General features: G+C 40.1%; 1 protein-coding gene across 4 annotated transcripts in view; it reads left to right on the forward strand.

Moving 5' to 3' along the window:
• Positions 1 to 21,441, forward strand: part of UTRN (utrophin) — a 329,881-nt gene that overhangs the window by 57,597 nt on the left and 250,843 nt on the right. For all 4 annotated transcript variants that reach the window (XM_056488825.1, XM_056488823.1, XM_056488826.1 and 1 more), the window contains 5 exons: positions 13,054 to 13,146; positions 14,579 to 14,656; positions 16,403 to 16,495; positions 17,343 to 17,515; positions 20,851 to 20,966. In XM_056488825.1, coding sequence (XP_056344800.1) covers positions 13,054 to 13,146; positions 14,579 to 14,656; positions 16,403 to 16,495; positions 17,343 to 17,515; positions 20,851 to 20,966 — 553 coding nt within the window. The remainder of the gene's footprint in view (positions 1 to 13,053; positions 13,147 to 14,578; positions 14,657 to 16,402; positions 16,496 to 17,342; positions 17,516 to 20,850; positions 20,967 to 21,441) is intronic.

Here is a 21,441-nt window from a genome sequence, read left to right on the forward strand (position 1 = left end):
TGCCTAGTGTGGTGCTGCAAATGGGGTTATTACTATTTTGTGTACTCTTATTTAAGATGGACATGCGTGTGCAATCCTGAAAGCGGATATAAATATAAAAAAGGGTGTGGGGTGTGTGTTGTGGTGTTTTTTGGTTGTTGGCTTGTTTTTTTTTCTTTTCGAAATAAAGCTGCAACAGTGCTTTAGCAATGAATGGCTGCTTCTGGAGTGCTGTCCTTCTGAAGTTCTTGATCAGTAATGTAAGGAATTTTTACCTTCCTTTCCTTCCTGTGCAATAGGACACTGGGCAATGCAAGGCTTGTGGCCTTGGTTGAGTCATTTTGGCTTAGGTTTGGTTTGATTGAAAGTTGATATCCAGCACTCTGCATCCAGTGCATTCTTGGCTAGTTTGCACTTCAGAGGATGAGTGTGTGTGGGTAGCTGGTTGCTCTATGCTCAGCTTTTGATTCCTGCCCAGGAGTGGTGGTCCTGCAGGAGGAGCATTAGGGCAGGATCAAGTAAGGGAAGAAAATGTGGTGAGAAGGAAAGGACTGCCTCTAGTCCTGTAGCTGGCATAAAGATGACATGAACATGGAAATGACAGGGATACTGGGAATGAGTGACAGGCATACTGAGGATGTGCCAGGTGACATCTGTGAGTGCTGTGGGCACTGTATTGAAGAAGGTAAAATTGTTTTCAGTCATTCTGCTTGTATTCACATGGATATATCCTATAAAGTGTCTTTCCTTATATGCTGTGTAATCAGACAGATCCTGCTAAGCTCCTGGGTTTCCCTGACACAGGGTATGGTCAGATACTCACAGGATTTGAAGTAGCTGTAGCTTTGTAACTCTGCAACTTCATGGCCCATTAAACACCTGAAGCAATGAAAGCCTTGTTAATGATTAAAGAGACTCCTATAAAAGAACATACAACTGCTGCATGTCCAATTCAAATTTGAGCATGGCTATTTTGGCATGATAAGACACAGATTTATGAAGACTGGCATGTTCAAATTGCAAGGAAACTGATGGTGTTAAGTAGAAATCACCTAATATAAGAAAGTCTAGTTTCAACTGTACCTTAAAAATAGGAAGGAACTGATTTCAGTCCTGTTGTGTCGAAGTTTTTTTATGTACCAAGTCATTCAGGTTGTTTAAAATTCCTTTTCTGTGTACTGGATTGATTAACTGCTTAGTAGGATAGAGAGATTTTAGAGGTTAGTTAAATGTAATCTGACTTAGATTGCAGAAAACAGTATGGTAACTTAGGTATTTTGTGTGGAATTGCAGATTTCATTCCAAGAGTTTTGCTTGTCCTTCCATGTTAATTATACTTGCTTTCCCTTCATTTAACCAAATAAAAAGTAATCTGTTGAGCCTTTATAAACTAGTTTAGCATACAGTTGTAAAAAAATTGTAAAACTGTAATTGCATAGTGCTAAATTTGTCAGCTCAATAAGGTTTTATAGAGGATCTAAGAAAAGAGCAGTGTCTTTCCCTACTCTCATCAGAGAATAGGTAGGTGAGTAAAACACTTCAAGTATCTCTAGTGTGCTGTGAGGTGCCTGCTTTGGTACTCTGATTGGTGAGATAAGAGTTCTTGGTGCAGATCCAAGAACAGTAACTTGGTTTTGAGCTCTTGGTTTAAACTGTGCTAGAATGATGCCTTTTATTTGTGTGTGTTGCTTGTGTTTAAATGTTTGTGCCTTGAAATCAAGGCACAAACATTTAAAGTGGATTGAGCCTTAAGGTCAATAAATGTCCTCAGCCAAGACTCAGTGCTCTCTTAGACACACCTTAGGAGGGCTGTACACACTACAGCTCACAAGCCTATGAGGGCTGTGTAGTAAGGATATTTAAAATTAAAGGAAATAAAAATTGTTAGAGGAGTAGTCTGTTACCAAGCTTTAACCAACAGGGAAGTTTATACTCAAATAAATATTGAGACAGAGCATTTCAGCATGTATTTATAAAGCCATGTCATGTTTTTACTTACTGTGTTTTTTCCATTGCTTTGTCCAGTCTTAATTTCAAGAGTCAGTATGGCCTTACCAATTCAACCATCTAGTTTTATGGGTTGCTGATGTATATTCTTTACACTATGTAGCATTCTTTTCTATCCTTTTATCCCTTTCTATATTAATCTTCATTAATAGTTACCAGTTCACATGTATTATTTTCAGAGCACCTTTCTGCAATGCAGAAATGCTGTCTTGTCACAGTGGTTTTTAGCCACTGCAAATAAAGGTAAATGTCAGAACTGGCTACTAACTTTGAGTGCCCAATCTGAGACTTTAGCTAAATTATCCCAGAGGATTTGGCATTTCTTTGACGTTTCTTGATGTAAAATAGAGTTCTTAACAGAATTCAGAGGGTTTATCTCTTCTGCTAACTCAATCAAACCATTTAAAATATCTAGTTGATTTTCACATGGAGCTTGATCAGCATAGAATAGGGACTTGATGATTATGCTGGTGTCAGCAAGGAGAACTCTCTTGATCTGGCACACAGTAATTGCTTGTAAAATGGTGTTTTAAATGATTCTGATGAGATACAGGGGAACTTCTGGCTAACAGTGGAGTTTGAATTCAAGTCTGCAGGATAATTTAGTGCTCCAGTACCCACATGTTATTTGTTTCTGAATAACTTCAATCTTTATCTACATACATGTTTTATTAGCATGCCTGGTATTTTTAGCTGCATCTTGCAGGTCTCTGATGCTTCAGATTATAATTACAGAGCAGAATAGTGGATGAAAGCTCATACTTGCAACTCCAGAAGGTTTCTAGAAACTTGATAGGCATGTTAAGGAATTCAGGAGTCTTGTGTCCCACTTTAGAACCCTGCAAGTACAATTCTTTCTGCCCTATTTTCTTTCTTTACTCCTACTCTCTGACCCTGTTTTTGGTTTGTTTGTTTTTCCCCCTCACTTACTATTACACCCTCTCATGTCAGAAGCCTTGCCTGCCTGGCAAATCCTTGCAAATCTGGAGTTAGACTGCCCTGCCTTTGTCACTATACTTTTTTTTCCTATCAAGACCCAGTTTTTCTTTTTAAAGCTCCAGACCTGCTCCATCTGCCCTTCATTTCCCCTTGCCTGCCTTTACAGGATTTGAAGCTTCTGTGGTCAGTCCTATTTTTGCATCTCCCTTTGTCTCAGCAGTACTAACCTTGCCCTCCCTTTACCTTCTTGCAGGACTCAGTCTTTGCTGGCTTTAGTTTTCCCATTTTCCAAGGTGGTACTTGTCCAAATTCGCTTTCAGATTGGATCCTCTCCTCCTCTGCTATTCCTGAACTTGGCAGGTGGAACACAAAGTCAGCATAAGAAACATGATTCCCTAACTTAATTTAGACCCATGGAGTCAGGTCTGTCACAGCCTGTCGGAACTTACTGCTGTCACTCACTAGAGGAAGTTTACAGATGCAGCATTGGCAAACTTGAGACTGTCTTTTTACCAAAAACTTGTTTCTTCACTGCATTTGGGAAATTTTCCCACAGCAATGGCAAAAAAAGCTTTTTTTACTGAGAAGGTTGTGCTCTGGAAAACGGGTATAAAAGCCCAGAGATTTGCAGTACTCAGTGAAAATGACACTAGGTTTCCCTGCCCCTCAGTTATAAGTCTTGGATATGGGAGGCTGTTGAATGGAGCCGGCTGGGGCATTGTTCCAATGTGTCAGGAGCTGCATTCAAACCTTTGGATGCCTGAGTGCTGGGCCTCCCTTTCCTTTGCATCATGTGTTCCATCGCTTTCCAATCCAAGCTCAATTTCTTTTTTTTATGTACAGTCTTCTGCATTTGCCATGTTCTTGCTGCATATATTTGTGACTCTGCTCCTCCAGGTCCTGTGCTAGTGCCCTAACATCTGCATTGGCCAGCACTGACAGGGCTTGGAGCCAGGCCAGGACCTGCCAGTGTGAATAAAGCCAGACATCCCACACTTCTACAGCATCTTAAGCTCTTTTTCCTACTCCATGGTCATCCCAAAAATACATTTCACTTTAGGATTAAAGAAGAGGTGGAAGTGCAGCTTGGGAGCTGAATGCATCCTCCAGGGTTGAGCTCCAAGCTAGCCTTTGAGAAGGCAAGGGCTCGGTGTGGGGCTCCTGTGCATTTCCCTGCCTGGGCTCTGGTGTGTCTCCTCCCCTGGAAGGACACCAAAGGAAAATGGGAAAAGAGAGGCCAGTGGGAGAACTGATGACTTGTACTTGTACTTGGAGCGCTTTGGGGTGTTGTGGCTTTATGTGCATCAAAACAGTTAATTCCTCATTATACCAGGCACTAATTCATTTGTTAACTGCAAAGTCTTCTAGCTTTTTGTGTGGTGTGCTGTGAATAGATGTTTTTCTCCATTTCTGCTGCTTAATTTTCTTTCCTCTAAGGGTTGTTTTGTTATAATAGTAAATGTCAGGTCCTGTACTTCTGAAGACATTTTGTAGCTCCACTGCTGACCCTTAGCAACTGTGTTAAATCTTTTTAAAGGCAAAATTATACCTATTCATGGTAATTAATTTCACATGACCTAAGATACCTCAGGTCAAAGACATTTCAGAAGTGTTTTTCTTGGGAGGGGAAGGAGAATGATGGAGTTCAGTGTATTAGTCATGCAAGAAAAGAGATCAAAAAGATTGATTAGGCAATTTTGTCTGTCCAAGGTGACATCACCTAAGATAGTGTCTAGTCCTTTTTGCAGTTCAGTTTTTGTGGTGCAAACAAGGAAATACTCGATGGCTGGTAAAATGTTCTACAGTCTAATGGCTCCTGGTATTTTTCAATGCTGAATTAAACTGTAAAATATAACTTCACTCAAAGATAGCCAAAGCTTAAAAAAACAACAGCCTTGGTGGAAAAGAGGAATAATCTGGGTGGAAAAGGATTAGTGCTTGTCTGAGATGGCCTTGAAAAAGTAAATTTTTAGTCTACTTTTTTCTTAGTCTCTTTTTATGAGACCAACTAGACCTTTTCTAGGCCTAGGATATGTATTAGCCAAGAAGCACAAAAATAAAATTTTCTTCTCTAGTAGGTTATGAATTATGGTAAGGATGACTACTTTCTAGCATAAAAGCAATAATATATAGTAGTCTTTGATGTCTCCCAGATATAACTACAGCAAAAAAATGCCAATTTTCTGCCCTTCTTTCAACTTCTGTTGCTTTCTGCTCTAAGAACAAGATGTGGGCAGCATTTCCCATGCTGGGCTTGAAAGCTTGATATAGTAATATGGACTGTAAGTATTGTTGACTTGGTCAATGCTCTGGGTTTGGGACAGAGTTTGACTCTGCTTCTTTGGCTTGGTTATCATCCCAGTTGTTGGAGTATTTGGGGGACCGTCTCAGGAACTAGGGCTTGAACCTGGTAGAGGCACCAAAGCAAATCTGTTCCTTTGCCTGTTAGCTGCTAATGAGAATAGTCAACCTGGTTAGCAGGAATATTTTTAAGGGTCCGATTGAAGTTATCTGGCTTAAAAAACTATAAATAGAAGGATAACCTTTTAGTCTTAGAAGAGAAATAACTGATAGTGGGAAACAGAGTCCCAACTGCCCCTGCTGCTATTGTTATGTAATGAGGCATTGCAAGCTGAGGTCAGTACTGTCACATTAAGTGTGTTATTATAACCTAGGCTTATGTAAATGCATTGATAAATATGCTGGAGAGAGGAAGACCTACAGAATTACTGTTGCCTTGCTGTGCTATTTGCACTGATAGATCTTCCCTCCTTCAGTCATGTTGTCAGTTGAGTATTTTAGGTGTTCTCTGAATTGAACTATCTTTAGCTTTTCAGCTTTGCTGCTCCTTAAATTCATGTCTGTCATCTAGTAGAATCAAAATTTCCAGCATATCTCAGTGATGAGTATTACTTCCCCCTGCCACCCCCTGTTAATCTGGGGTTTTAAATAGCTATTTAGTTGCTTGTAACTATTTTATTTTTGAACACCAGTAGTTGAAAATAATTTGGTCTATAGTGTCTTATGACTGTAACTTCTTATTTGTTTTACTTGGTATTTGAAATCATAGTTTTGGTACTTGTGTCATGTTGAGATGCCACAACTCCTTGGGAATATTCAGCATAGAGTAGAGTATACTCAGTAAAAATGTATGTCAGTGTAGCTAGTATTTGTGTGAGATGTCCTGTAACCTCCTGCCTGTTGGAGAAGTAGAAGGAGAATGGAAAAAAAGTATCACATTTAATAAAAATACTTCTGTAAACAATGTCAATGTCTTAAATTAGAAACGGGCAAGATTTGTTGACATGATTGTTTACTTTATGCAATGACCTTTTTGCTTTCTGATTTGTTTCCCACATTGAGTTCCCATGTGCTGGCCTTATGATGTAGCAGCACTTGACATGTTTCTTACTTGGTCTTGGTCATGAAAAAGTGTAGTTCTTGCTCCTGTGTTGTTTGAATTTAAGCTGGTTATCATGAGTTCCCTGGGAATGTACTTGAACTTTATGAATAGTTCATTCTCTCATTTAAGAATCTAATTTGTTCAGTGTTTTCCCATTCTCAAAGGAAAGCAATCTTTGCAGTTCTACTACTTTGACCTATGTATTGAGCATCTTATTAGATGTTAAAAGTTGTCATATACTGGTTAAAAGTAATTAACTAAAACTGCTCTTAACTTTATAAAAGTGACATTTGAAGATATAAGAATCTGATAGAAAATCAGTATGTCTTTTCAGGTTGTTTGGTGTTCCTGAAGAAGTGGCAGATGATGTAAATGGCCACCAGGGCTTTTCCCAGCACTGCTCTGAGCAGCTGGAACTTGTCCGCTGCATTCCCTTAGTGGCTGGTGAAGGTCATTTGGATGGTTTTATGAAATGTGTTACTTTCCTGGTGGCAGCCAATGTGCATTAACTGTGAAACTGAGAGGACCTTTCATCCTGGTTTTAATGTTGTGACTACAAGGTCTGAATCAGTATCACTGAGGAGGATGTGAAATAGAGGTGGCTTATCTCTTATTCTCCAATCTCTTTGGTATTCATTAATTAGAAAAGTTAGGTTTAATAATGTTGCCTCAATTATTGATTTAAAGCACAGATAAATTATCTGCTACAGGTAATTGATATGAAAAAATTTTATGTTTCTACTTAAACAACTAGGTAAACATTTAAACTTCTTTAATGATTACCTTTGCATATAACTTCATCTTCAAGAATAAAGAACATAAATAGTCATGATAAAATGATAAATAATAGCTGGTGTTTGAAAAAAAGGAGGTTTTGTCATACTGAGAATTTAAGACTCCCTTTTTCTCTCTAATTTGGCTCAGTTTGATACAGTTCCCCATTGGTAATAAAGGGACAGTTAAGGATGTTCTACTGTAGAACATAATCAAGACTGATCACTGTCTTGTAGCTATGGTGGCTTTAGTAGAACAAACTGTAAGTGTTGATAGCTGGGCTTTTGACTGTCAGCAGCATTGGATGACTTAAAAACATCTGATCCTGATTTTGTTTATATCTTCATCCATTTCCTGGGAATGCTTTCTGGCAAAGAGAAGGAATGATTTCTGCACAGTCATGTTGGCTGGCCTGGATGACCCTTCGTTGTGAGTAATTCTAGATGCACACAAGGAAGTGTGAGTCACCCACTTAAACCTGATCCAGGTAGAGGGACCCAAAAGATGGCCAAAGGGGTGTGTGAGATCACAGTGTGTGGTATCTCCTTCCCAAATAGTGTTGGTATCTTGCTGGCAAGTGCAAAACTGATGCCTGAGCTGCCTGGTCTTGTGCATGTATGGTAGCATCTGCTCTCCAGCTCACAGACCATTAATAAACTGCTGCTTCTTCATGAGGTAAATCAACAGAAAAAGTGGTTTCTGCTGTGGATAAGTAGCAAAAGTTCTTTGTCTCTTCCCTTCCTTACTTGTGTTCACACAAAGGCTGGCACAAAAATATTTGTTGGAATAAATGTAACATGATGGATCGGATCTGGTTCTGATCCTTGTGTATGTGCCTGGTGGTGCATAACAAATGTTATCACCATGTAAAGTTCATGAGAACACAAGCAAGTCTAGTCCTCAGCTCGTGTGTAGTGTCTAGCTTTTACTTTTTTACTTTCCTTTCTCTTGCTTTGCCTTTCCCCTTTCCTTTTTCCTCTTCCTCTTTCCCTTACACCAGCCCTGTTAAGTGAATCAACTCATTTCCTGCTGTCTGTGCTAATTTAAAGCACCAGGGAACCAACACTGCCTCTTTCCAAGTCTGTTAATTACGTTTTTTTGTCTGTTTTATCAAGCCCTTGTGTCTATTACAGTAACTGTGTGTAAAGCTCTGTTGGCAAAGCCTTCTTGAAGAGGCTGAGGGAAAGAGATTTCTGCCAGGATATTTTGGTTTGTTTTTCCTGCTCTTGTGGCGAACATAAGCAAAGCTGAGGAAAAGTACCTTCTGTTAACTGATAAAAGTGTTCAGTGAGGGGGATGTGTATGCTTTACACTCTGAACTGGCACAGATCTTCTCTGGTACGAAGTGTGTCCCTGCCTGTCCTTTATACTCTCTTCGTGGTGTGAACCAGACTATTTTTTCTTTGAGAAAGGACCCATTAGCTGCCTTGTATTTGTACAGTGCTTAGCACAATATACACTGCTCTAAGTGCTTACCAACACAACTGTGACTAGCCATTTGCCCTTGTGAAGGGCTCGATATGGTTTGTCACTGTCACTCTTTCTTTAAGACAAATACTTAAATTTCTCTATCCATTATGCTCAGTGATGGACTGCTTCTCCTTACAGGATGCTGGCCAGGGCTGAACTACTTTGTGCTGGTGTAGTCTTTAAGTATTCAGAAAGTGACTAAAATGTCAGTTCTAAAAAAGAGAAATTTAGATTGCCTTAGCGTACTGTATGCCAGACGAGACTCTATAAGAGAGAGAAATACATGTGTTTTTTGCACACTGCAGATTGTGTCTTTATTTGTGTGTATCTGTGGGTACAGGCTTTATTTTTCAGAAGGCCAGATTATTTTGGGGGTGTTAGGAGTGAGCAGTGTGGATGTGGGTGGGTTTGGTGAAGGAGGAAAGCTGCAGAGCCCTGTGCCTTATCTTTGTTCCTCCCCAGAGCCCAGGCTCTTGCAGCAGCACACCAGCCTGCCCTAGCATGTAGCTGGTCTCAGGGCTGTCTGCTTCACCCCAGTGCAGTCTGCCTGGAACAGGTGCCCTCGTGGTAGTCAGAGCCAGGGTTTAAGTGTGCTCCTGGCCCCTGGACTAGAGGTACAGGTCCAGCTTTAGAGGCCATGTATTGCAGCTCCCAGATGGCCCTTGCACTGCCACAGCAGCCTGGCCCAGCAGGCTTGGTGGTGGGCACTGCTTGTGGGGTGATGGAGCTCTTTTTATCACAGAGATGGCAGCAGCCTGGCCTGGCACAGGAGGACATGCATAGCTGCTTTGTCAGCATTGCCCCAGAGCTTTTCCTTGTCATCTCTCGGGAAATAAAGGTATGGGACTATCACTTGGGGCTGCCATTTAAAGAAATTATTTTTCTACACCCTTCTGTGTTTGATAAACTTCATGAGTCATGTGGCAGTCAGAAGCTGGGATCTGTAGCTGTTCTGTTTGCACAAAGAAAGTAGAAGACTTCCTGAAGCACAGTGGGTTGCTGTCAAACTGCATCCCAAGAAAGCAGTCCAGTATCCAGCTGCACTGGAGGGCAGAGCAGTGAAATTTCTGACTGCAGACCTTATTGTTCACATAGCAGATCCTATGCAGAAGTGTCCATTTAGGTATGAGGAAAATGCATGAGTGGGAGGAGTAGTGTGAGCAGAGCAGGATGCAGTGCCTGTGCCATCTCTGTTCCATTGGGACATCAACTGACTGTCAGGGCTGGCTTTGTGCCCTGCTGGGACATCAGGCTGCCTGGGTGGCAGCTGCCACCAGGTGTGTGCATGTGATTCAGGTGGGCGTGGGAAGCTGGAGAAGCAGGTTTCCAGCTTTCCTGCTGGATGTGCTTCTGTGGAGGGGTGATGGGCTTGGTGGGGTGGGTGTTGCAACCCTTTCGTAGGAAACTTGAGTCACCTTGTGTGTGGGAAAATATATCCTGGGAGCTGACTTCTTTCCCTCAGAGAGCATTTACTAGACTTCACTAAATACAGAGGCTTTGTTTATTGCCTTGTCTGTTTTGAGGATAATGGATACTTGAAAAACCAGGAATGAGTAGCTTAGATTGCAGAAATAATTTAATGTTCTCCTGTTGACTCTTAAAAGTGACAGCAAAACATGGTGCTCTGATGGTCAGCAAAATGTAAAAATCACTCTCTGAGAAAGCAAATCTTAATTATTTCCACCATCACAGCAGGGTGCATTGTGTAGGACTTGAACATACCATGACCTGTTGAAATGAATGACTGAAGGCAAGAAGTCATTCAGCCGATTTTCATGCATATGAAGTGAGGGGATGGAAGCAAAGAAGAAAGGCTATATCCTCTCAATATCCTTGTTGCACTGTATTAAATGAGGTATCTTTCTGCTTTTCTAGTAGTTCTGAATCCTTTTTGACTTCTGGACCTAAGGCAACAAATTAATTGAGGATATATGGCTATAACAGTCTCAGTTTTGGTGTTATATATGTGTATACTGCTCTGATTGTATATAATTAATTGTATAAAGGTTTTCCTTCTGTAGGGCTCTTGATGGTGTCTCCTGCAATTTGTCCCTAAATTGGAGATGAGGGGGTTTGATGAATGGACTGTTAAATAAATGAGGAATTACCTAGAGAGCTGCATCCAAAGATTTGCAGTTAACTTCTCCATGTCCAAATGGAGATCAGAAATATGTGCTGTCCCTTGGGTCCATAATGTGATCTGTAGGGTTCAGTATCATGCAATGCAATGGGTTTGAGCATGCCCTCAGCAGGTTTGCAGGTGACACCATGCTAAGCAAGTGCAGTTGATTTGACACCTACAGACACTGATCATGTGTCAGTTGTCTCTTCTCTAGGCTGAACAGATCTGCTTCCCTGAGACTTGCCTTGTAAGAGATGCTCCAGTCCCTTGATCAACTTTTTGTTACCCTTTGCTGGAGCTACTCCAGGGGCTCCACATCTCTCTGGTACTGAGGAACCCAGAGCTGGACACAACACTTGTGAGTCTCACACACACCTAGTAAGATGTGGCCTCACCTGGGATGAGTAGAGAGAAAGGATCACCTCCCTTGACTTCCTGACAGTGTTCTTCCCAATGGCCCCAGGATACTATTGGCCTCCTTAGCCATATGGACATGCTGCTGGCTCATGGATCAGCCCAGCACATCAGTCCAAGCCTGTACCACTGCATGAGATTATTCCACCCCAGGTTCAGGATCCTGCACATGCCTTTGTTGAATTTCACACTCTGAACTTCCCCTTTGCCCATCTCTCCAGCCTGTTGAGGTCTCTCTGAGTGGCTGCATGGCCCTCTGGGCTATCTGCCACTCCTCCCAGCTTTGTGTCATTTATGAACCTGCTGAGGAGGCATCTGTCCCTCCATCCAAGTCATTGATGAAGTTAAACAAGACTGGGCCCAATATTAAACCTTAGGGGGTACCACAAGTGACAGGCCTTCAACCAGACCCTGTGTCAGTGATAGTGACTCTCTGGGATTTGCCATTTAGACAATTCTCAATCCACCTCACCTTTCACTAGTCCAGTTCACACACCTGAGTTTGCCTATGTGGATATGACAGGTAGACTACAGCCATTGGTCTCCCCTAATCTCTCCAGTCAGTTGTCCCATTGTAGGCTACAGCATGCTTTAAAAGCTTGGTTAGTAGCTATGCAGCTGTGAAGCATCTGAATCATCTGTGAAAAGTACATGCTCTGAGAGGAAGCACTGTTTAGCTGGTTGAAATTGTTATGTTTTGTTATGTTTTTGTACAGGAAATTAAAATATTTCTTTGTGGCTGTTCAACTCTGACTTTTTTTTTTGTTGGTAGTATCAAATCTAACTAAATGAGACAACTAAATAAAACTTATGAATTTTGGGGAAAACCAGACATTTGCCAAAAAACAGGGTTCATTGAGCTCTTCGGTTCTCTCTGATTTGTTAGCCAGTATTGGACAATTACCAGCAGCTGTAGGGCAGGAGGAGATAAGTGAAGATGAGAGAGATCTATGCCAGCTAATTCATGTAATGTAAGGCAGGTCTTTGACAGCCTTCTTTCTGAAGAGCAATGTTAAAAAGTCAAGGTGATAGGAAGAGGCAATATTGGAGCTTTTTGTGGTACTTGGAAAATATTTTTCTTCTCCTCAAATTTGAAAGGGATACTTGAAGCAGTAGTTTAATTGATTTCTTGGCAGCCAACAGGTGGATATTACAAAACAAGTGCACTTAGTTTCTGGCTGGCTGTGTCTTTTCCCCCTGCCCTGTAGGACTGTCCCTCAGTTACTTTCTTATGGTCCAAGGAGAGAGAAGATAAAAAGGAAACATAGAAAAGGTTAGCATGATTCCACTCTCATCTGCCACAATTCTTGTATAGTCTCTCCACTCCCAATGAAAGCAAAAATCAGAAATTTATGATTTAGAGTATCTCTGGGTTTCACATTATGCTTTTTTTTTCTGTGGTAGAGAAAGTGATTAATTTGTTTCAATAAATATTATACCTTTTTGATCTAGTGGTCTTTGTAGAACAGTGGCATCTTCTTACACAGGGCTCAATTCCAAGTCATTTTTTGTCCTTTTTTTAAAATCTTAAAAAAAAAGAACTTGTCCCAGTAGCTTCTTTCTGAAAAGCCTCAGTTTCTTCTTCCTTTAGATGCAGCCAAACCAAAGCATTCCTTCTCAAACTTGCATTCTTCCCCAAACTTGCCAAGTTTTCTTTCTTTGCCATCTTTGCATGTTGGCGCATCCACCCTAATCTGAGCCAGGATGCACTGATTCGGTTCCTTAGTACAAGGCTGCTGATGCACAGATCTACAGTGATAGGGAGGAAAGAAAAAAACACTTAGAAAGGGAAGGGTTCCTTCTTGATCACTGTAGCAGTCCCCTAGCTTTCATTTACTACTTTTAGTGCTGAATAAGAATAAATTGAAAGATACTTTTTCCTTTGTATCTATTTTCAGGAAAGTTTTGCTTAAACATTGTTTTTATTACTCCTTTTGTTCTGCAGAGTGGGAAGGCCCCAGTGAAAGACATGTTCACAGATCTCAAAGATGGAAGGAAGCTTTTGGACCTTTTGGAGGGTCTGACAGGGAAGCCTCTGGTAAGAGATATATCTGAGTCATATTTCTGTTTATTAAAATAACCCAAACCAGTGAATAAACAAAGTACAAACTGAGGCATGTGATTTAAAAAAAATTTAATTTATTTATTTAAAACCCTATTTTGCTTGTAACTTGTTTTCTACAGTTCCAGTGAAATTCTCACGAACTCCACTCATGAGGTACAGGATCAGGCTGAAGCTTAACTGTGTAACCCTCTCTTGAGGGTTTATGCACTGTCTAGCAAAGCATGTAAGACCAGTGGTGTTGTTCACATAACGTGTGTTTTTAAGAGAGATCTTTTTAAGGTCTGTTCCTAGATGATCAGGCAGACCTTTGTTCAGCTGATTCCTGTGGGCTTCTAGTAAGCTCATGGAAGATCCCCTAAAGAAAAAAAAGTAAAAAGACAGCAGCTAGTAGGTAAAAATCTGCATCTCCATTGAAAAAAAAATTGTCTACAGACAGGAAAAGGCTGAAAACTGCTCAAAATGTGTATGGGGAAGTGTGTGTGGCTGAAAACTCTTCCTCTGCTGACAATAATGGTTCTCCAGAAAGATTCATAAAATATGGTAAAACCTGTACCATTACTTGGATTAAAGTCTTGATTTCACTATTCATAATTAGTCTCAAATTTGTTTATGGACCTTACGAGGAACCTTCAGTCATATAAAGTTTCACATTTGTTTTTTAAACAGATGTGTTTTACTAGTACTTTTAATAACTTGTGGTGTGATTTGAAGTATGCTGAAAACAATAGGAGATTTGTTTGTTTCTAACTTGATTACTGTTTTCCAAGTTCAGCTCCATGCTCTCGCAGTATGATCACTTTCTGCCACAGCAATTAAATTACGGAGATTAAAAGTAAATGGAGTGGCAGGTATTGTCTAGAGTTGTATGTTTTTTTGGTGGGTCTTTTTTTTCTGGTTGTGGAGTTGTGTTTTTGGTTATTTTTTTTTTTTTTTTTTTATTTGCCCTGATTTTAAGAGGAAGAGAAAGCCAGGAAGCATAACTTCTTCCCAGTATGCAAAGATTTAGCAGGCTTTTGGTGCCAGAAAAACAAATTGTTGCTTGTTCTCTCTTGGGAGCCAGAAAATTTCAAGTACTCTGGCAAATCTTCAAAAACCTCAGATTTTCCCCAGGAACTCTCCCTCTGCTTTTGCATTGCCAGTTTTGTAGATGCTGGGAATAAAAATTTTGAGCTTATTGAAGGTGAGCTAAAACACATTTTGAATCCAAGATCTGCCCCATGCCTTGAATTAGGGAATATTCTTCTGTCCAGTTTTCATTTTGAAATTCTTGTGGGTGATCTTGTTTGGTTTTTCTTACTACTACTAAAAGAAAAAAAAAAGTTAAAATCTGGAGAATTTTTCTCTAATTTTGTTTGGTATGTCCATTAATTCTGATACTGAACAGACTGTAACTTTTTATTTTCAGCCTAAAGAACGAGGTTCCACACGAGTACATGCCTTAAATAATGTCAACCGAGTACTGCAAGTCTTGCATCAGAATAATGTGAGCATGTTTTTCCACAACTTTTTGAGAGACTGTTTAGTTTATTTTTTTATGTAAATGAGTTCAGAATGCAGAGAATGAAGACTTTTTGTACCTAAAATGAGACCTCATTGAAATGGGTAAACTGTTCGTATTTTCTTACATTATGTAGAATTTGTGTCCAGCAATTTCATGAGATCTTAAAATGCAAACTTAATAATGATATTAAACCACTAATGACAAGACTGTGCTTTGTTGAGATGTGTGCAGCTCCCAAGAAAAAGGTGCCTTGAAGCTTTACTATTGCATAGCTGATGAGCACAGCAGGACAAAAGATACTTTCCAGCAATGCTGTGTAATTTGTGCAGAAATCTGTAATGGGATGGCAGGTTTCTTGGTTCTGTCCTGTTCTCCATTTCCAGGAGGGTCTTTTCATTGATTTCTGTCATCTCTGTGTTAAATGTATAGTGTTTCTAATTTGCTGTTTTGGTAACTGATCAAAAGAACAAACAAGCAAAAAAAAAAAAAAAAAATCAAATCCTCCTTGAAGACAAATAACAATATTTGTTTGGTTTAATATTAGTTTTTACTTCCTGGAAGACAGTAGTGCTATACTAAAGTGGTTTTATTTTTTTTAGTTTTCTAGTTTTTTGACAAACAATTCCTGATAAGTGTGCTCTCTCTACTTAGAATTTCTATTTGTGAATGTCAGGTCACTAAAATAACATAATATGAACATTTTGGTGATAAAATATATCAAATACAAGAAAGCATGGGCATATTATATGAAGTGCTGATTGAAGAGTGATACCAACATGCTGTATTATACTGCAATTTCCCCTCTGTGTTGGTGGACTAGTGTCATATTTCTTGGAAGCAGACAAAGCTGGCAGTGGGTTGTTTTTGTTCTTTGAGTAACTGTAAATATTAGCTTTTTAAAGGATAAATAATGAGTTTTTCAGTTTGAAATTTATTTATTTTATAATAATAATAAATGAAACAATACTGAATTGCAATAATTAATTATTTCTTCCTTAAGCTGACAGCATCTGGATTTCTGGAAGTAAACAGATGGTCTTAGTTAGCTGAAGGTTGTTAAGGTCATGTACTTGATTTATGCCCACTGCTTAGCTTCATTAGAAAGTGTGTGTGTTACGATGGAGGGAAAAGGCATCCACTGAGAAGCAGTAGTGTTCTGTTGTTTGAGAGTTTGTGGGCTATGTAATATTCATACCTTGTGAAATAATTTATAAAAGTGTTTAAATATATATTGCAAGGATCAGCAAACCTAGGTGTAAGTGATCAAGTGATCTTGTGAACCTCATCCTTTAAGCAGAATGATTCCAAGTAAGAAAAGTAAACTTTTTTGATTTGTCAATTAAATTAAAAAAATAAAAATAACTGAAGACCAGAGTTGCTTAACTTTTATTTTCCTATCAGATCCTTCATGCTTGCATTTCTGTTGTTCAGTTTTGACTGTTGGTATGCACCTGTATATTTAGAGGAAAGAATAAAACTCTTCTAAATGGAATATCTTCTTTGGTGCCATCTTTTGTCACACAGTTTTAGCAGTTAACATTACATTTATTTAAACAGTTGCCATGACAAATTCAGATGAACAGTTCATCAACTCTGCTTTTCTCTTCAACTGCTTTTTATTTCAGAGCACTTGGTAATACTTGGCTGCACAGCCAGGGATGTGGGGTGGGGTTGTGACTTGGAGCTGTGATAACAGCATTTAATAGAGAGTTGATTCAACCTCTCCAGGTGGAGCTGGTGAATATTGGAGGAACTGACATCGTTGATGGAAATCACAAGCTGACGCTGGGGCTGCTTTGGAGTATTATCTTGCACTGGCAGGTGAGAGGCTGCTGTGAGATCTCTTCCTTTCCAGGAATCACGTACATTGTTCTGCTGCGATTTTCGCAGACCTTCCCAGGCTTTTGGTGGCAGAAAATACTGCTTCTATTTTGGGCTGGTAAATAAAGGCAGGCCAGTATTTGGTTTCTGCTCAGAGTCTATTGGCTGCCTCCCATGAGCCGTGTTCTCGTTTGTGCCCAGTTGTGCTCAGCTGCTCAGTTTAGTTCCTGCTGGTGTGAATTGCAGACAGGCTTTTTGGGCTGAAGCATTGTGTTTGTTCCTTCCTCCAGGGCTTGAGGCAGGTAGTGTTTTACTCTTTAGGTAGCTGTGTTTGTCTTGCATCTTATAGCTGCTTTGTAGGTTTGTTAGTCTCATAGATTGAATTGTTCCTGGTTTATCCAAGTATCATTGAATTAACTTGGAGGGACTTTGGTAGATGTGTATAGCTAGTAGCCAAACAACAAACTACTTTTGTTGGATGAGCAGATACCCTCTTCTTGCAGAAAACCTATACAAGCTGTATTTTTGGAGTTTTATTGGTGGAACCATAGCACAAGGCAGTGAACAGTATTATTCCCTATGCTTAGAGCAGACAGCACCAAGGAGAGTGAAAGGATCATAATGTAAAAGGTAATGTGTCATTGTTACATGAAGCATCACTGGCTCTTGTAATCAGTAGAGGGCAAAGATGGCCTGAAGACTGCTATTCCCAAACTTCATGTGAGGAATTGGGGTTTGATTCATAGCTTTTCATGGGGAAGCCCCTTCCATAATTTGTGAAGTAATTTGTTTTTGTGATGAGGAAAAGTGGGGTGTAAGTTTGCAAGGTGTTGTTGCTGTCTTGCAGGTGAAGGATGTTATGAAGAACATCATGTCAGATTTGCAGCAGACCAACAGTGAGAAGATACTGCTGAGCTGGGTTCGGCAGTCCACCAGACCTTACAGTCAGGTCAACGTTTTGAACTTCACCACGAGCTGGGCTGATGGACTTGCCTTTAATGCTCTGATTCACAGGCACAAGTAAGTGGCAAATGGCTTATCTTTGACTTAGTGAAGTAAACAGCTTTTTTCCTGTATCCTCATGCTTGACCATTTGACAGCTTCTAGCTTGTTTCTTCAGTGATTCGTTGTCCAGGTGTTTCTTTTTTGGTGGTAACAATAGCAATGGTGGGACATTGCCAGAGCCTTGTAAAGGCTGGAGCCAAGGAAGAAGTGTAACATTGAGTTCCTGCACATGCACAAGCACTTGCTAATTGGAGTGGTTTTGCATCCCACTTGGTATGCATTTTCCAGTGAATATATTGAAAGAGTCTGTGGGGGAAGGGGGAGCTGACAGTCTCCTTCACCTGAGCTAACTTCCTTCTACCTGCCTTCCTCTGCAAATAGATACATTTTTTTCCTCTGGCGGTTGCCATATAACTTCAATAAGAAGATACAGAAGTTTCAAAATGAAGGAATGAGACTCTGTAGCTTTTCTGGTGTTTTTAAGTATATCTTGCTCAAATGACAATGTATACAGTTCTTTCAGGAGAACTGTGGGGTAGAATATCAGACACTTCAGGTGTCTGTAGAGTGTCCTTTAGTTTGTTCATTATACTTTATAAGGAATAGCATTAAAGTTTCTTTGCACAGATCTTTTGTGTTCTTTGATTTTTGCAGAACACTTCAGAAGTTTAAATAAATCATTACAGCTTCTATTAGAGTTGCTTACTTTTTTTTTTCCTTTATAAAAATCTCTTCTTTGAGATCTACTGGGCAATCCATTCTAATCCAATGTCTCTTAAATGAAGTCAGCTCATTACTTTGCAGTCTGACTGTTCATACCCATAAATAACCTTTTTAATGTGGAAACGGTATAACAATTTCTAGAGTTTAACCAGATCTTCTGGTCACCAGGTATTTGACACAGCAAATGCTTTACAAACACTCATGTTTACAGCCAGCAGATGCAAAGTGTTTGCAGAACATAGGTCCCTTTGAGCCTGCTCTAAAGTGCCCACTTGGCCTGTGGTAGCTGCAGTAGGCTCTGTCACAGGCTTGCTGGCTTCAGGACAGGACTGCCTTGTCATACCTCTGTGCCTAGTGGACCAGGGCTGGCTTGTGTTCAGCCTGCATGGGTGTGTAAGGAGGCCAGCACCACGCTGAGGGCTTCTGCAAGTTTGGAATGACTGCTATGCAAGGACAGAGCAATACTACCAAACATCTCGCTGGAATTTATCACAAGTATTACTAAGTCCCTCCCCTGCATGGTGTGAGCAGTTGTGCTGATTTTCCTACCGGCACAACTGCCTGTACTGGCCATGCTCTGCTGCTGAATGTGTGAAGCTTTGTGATGGAGAGTATGCCAGCTTTAGACACAAATGAAACCTAGGTGACCCGAGAGAAGCAGAAAAATTAGTTTTAGGCTGTTTGTTGTCCTTTTTGTTATGACTATGTGCTTAGGCTTTGCAGGATCTTAAGTCTGTGAGCTTTGCCCTTTTCAGAGCCCTGTTAAGTTTCAGCAAAAGCCCCAGCTGAAAGCTTTGTCTGAATAACTGTGCTTTCCTATGACTTCCTAAAATCTGGGTCTGAGCCTTTTATTCCCTATTCCTTGGAGCCTGGCAGCTGCTGGCATGCCAGAATTCAGCTTTGTTGTCCCTGTACATGAGTCCTTTAGTCAGAGAAGCACCATTTTCCCCATGCTTTTAAGAAATCTTGGCCTGGGTTTCTCTTTTCAACTTTGAAGGAGAGACTTTAAAAGCACTTGTAAGGAACAAGGAGATTGGGGCAGGTTGCAGAAGCGATAGGCCAACAAAGCTATTTAACTTACCCAGACAATAGTGCTTCCCTATCTAAGGGGCATTTTTCAACTGCTTTTTTTATCTTAGTTTAATATGACACTTAAAAGAGGAGAATCTTCATGGTTCCCATTGAGAGATTTAATATAATTCTTTTCTCTTTATGTATCTTATCAACAATTGTTAGTTGCACTACCTCTTGGCTAGAATATCTAATAACTTTGTAACCCTACAGCATGTAAGTAACCTATTACCTCACACCTCATTTTATTAGCATTTTACTGTACTGGTCTCTTTCATTTACTAACATTAGCTTAGTTCCTCTTTGAACCGAATTCTGCTTTTTGTTTTGATTTTTCTCACTCTTAGAGTGAGATTATGATTTATTAAAGCCTTTGTTTTCAAAGTCAGTGTCTACTAAAGATATATGAATCTGTGGTTATCCTTGTTGCTTTTGCATGGATTTACAGTGTTCCATGAGCAGCTATGTATACCTTTTTTCCAGCTCACCCTGCTTTCTTCTGGCTTTTTGCTTCTTAGATTCTGTTGGCTTAGGAACTTCCTGTTTCACAAACCTAATGACTTGACAGATGATAAAGGGTACTCTTAAGTCAATTTACAACTGACTCAAATATTAAAAAATGAAAGGCAAGCCCATCTCTTCTTCCCCAAGTTCAATAAAGTACAGAATCAATAGCAGTGTTTAGAAGAGAAGCCACTGTTGCAGGAGAGTGGAAGTTGTTTCAATGGCTCTGCAGCTGTGCTGCTGCAGCTCTTGGCTGCTCATGCCCCACAGGTGTAGGTACTGCTAGGAATGGGCCCTCTGCTTCCTGCTGTGTGCTCTGCTCTTTCCCCTTGAGACCCACCAGCGTGTTTTGGGTGCACAGCTGGACTGGAGATGCCCTTGGGTTAACACTGATCTTAGATGAAGACTGCTGACACTGAAAATTGGTCAACTCCTTGTCCTGATTTGCCCTGGGACTCATGAGCAATTGTGTTGGGGTGTTTTCTTGTAGGTTCTTTGTTATTGGGAGAAAAAGAACATAGTGAAGAGTGACCACGTGGGGTGGAGACCTCTGTTTCTCCTGGCTGTGATGGCCTGGGGTGGTCACTGAGCCACATCACAAGTTTGGCATGAGGTTTTCCAGGAACAGATTACCCAGCAGTGCCTGGTGCAGAAAATGTGTAGTAACAATAGTGCTGTAAAAGAAACAGTTGAGGAAAACTGGTTCTGGGATAAATTTTAAACAAAGCTTATATATTCTTGCTAGTGGCATTTGATGTCCTGTTACAGTCAATGACTTTGTTTAGGACACAGAATGGAAAGTGGATGTTGCTGTGGGCATGCAGTCAGTTAATCTGTGATTGTCAGATTCTCACTAGTAAGTAAGAATTGTGCTGCTTTTTTTTTTTTTTTTTGCATATGTGTATATGCACTTCTGTTGGTATTTGATATATATGTGTATAAATATATTATTTAGGTATCTACTATCATATGCATAACTTGATATTCTGCATGATATGGAATTTGCTTATGGATAAAGTTTGCTTTCATCCTTGTTTTGCTTTCACTTCTAGACCTGAGCTGTTCAGCTGGGATAAAGTTACAAAGATGTCCCCGGTTGAGAGACTGGAAAATGCTTTCAATATAGCCAAGAACCACTTAGGAATAGAGAAACTGTTGGATCCTGAAGGTGGGATACAGTTATTTTACTTGACACAAAGTGTTTTTTTGAGCTCTCTGAAAAATAAATTTCTTCTATTGGTACTAAGTATGGATAACAATTCTATCAGCTTTGTGCAGTGCTATTTAATTTCAAACCTTTAAATTTGGTTTTAAACATGCGATTTGTTAGGGTAAGGGTATGGATGTACGTATGTAGGCTTTGGCATTTTGAATATTGAGGTTTGGGTTGACTTTCCATCCAGAGACTGTATAAGGAAGGTGAAGTTGGTAGGCTGGCTTTGTTTCCTATTAGGTAGAAATTGTGCTACAAGGGCATGTGCTTTTCAGATGCAGTAGTGCATTCTGTAGAATGGGCTGGTTTAAGAGCTCATAATTTATTGTTCTTTGCGTACACACTGAGTAGCAGTAGCTGCCCAGGAACGTTTGCCAGGAAGCCTTTAGGGCTCCTTTTTAAGATACTGAACTGTTGCTCTGCTCTGAAG

This window comes from Oenanthe melanoleuca, chromosome 3 (assembly GCF_029582105.1).
Source record: "Oenanthe melanoleuca isolate GR-GAL-2019-014 chromosome 3, OMel1.0, whole genome shotgun sequence".
Lineage (NCBI taxonomy): Eukaryota > Metazoa > Chordata > Aves > Passeriformes > Muscicapidae > Oenanthe > Oenanthe melanoleuca.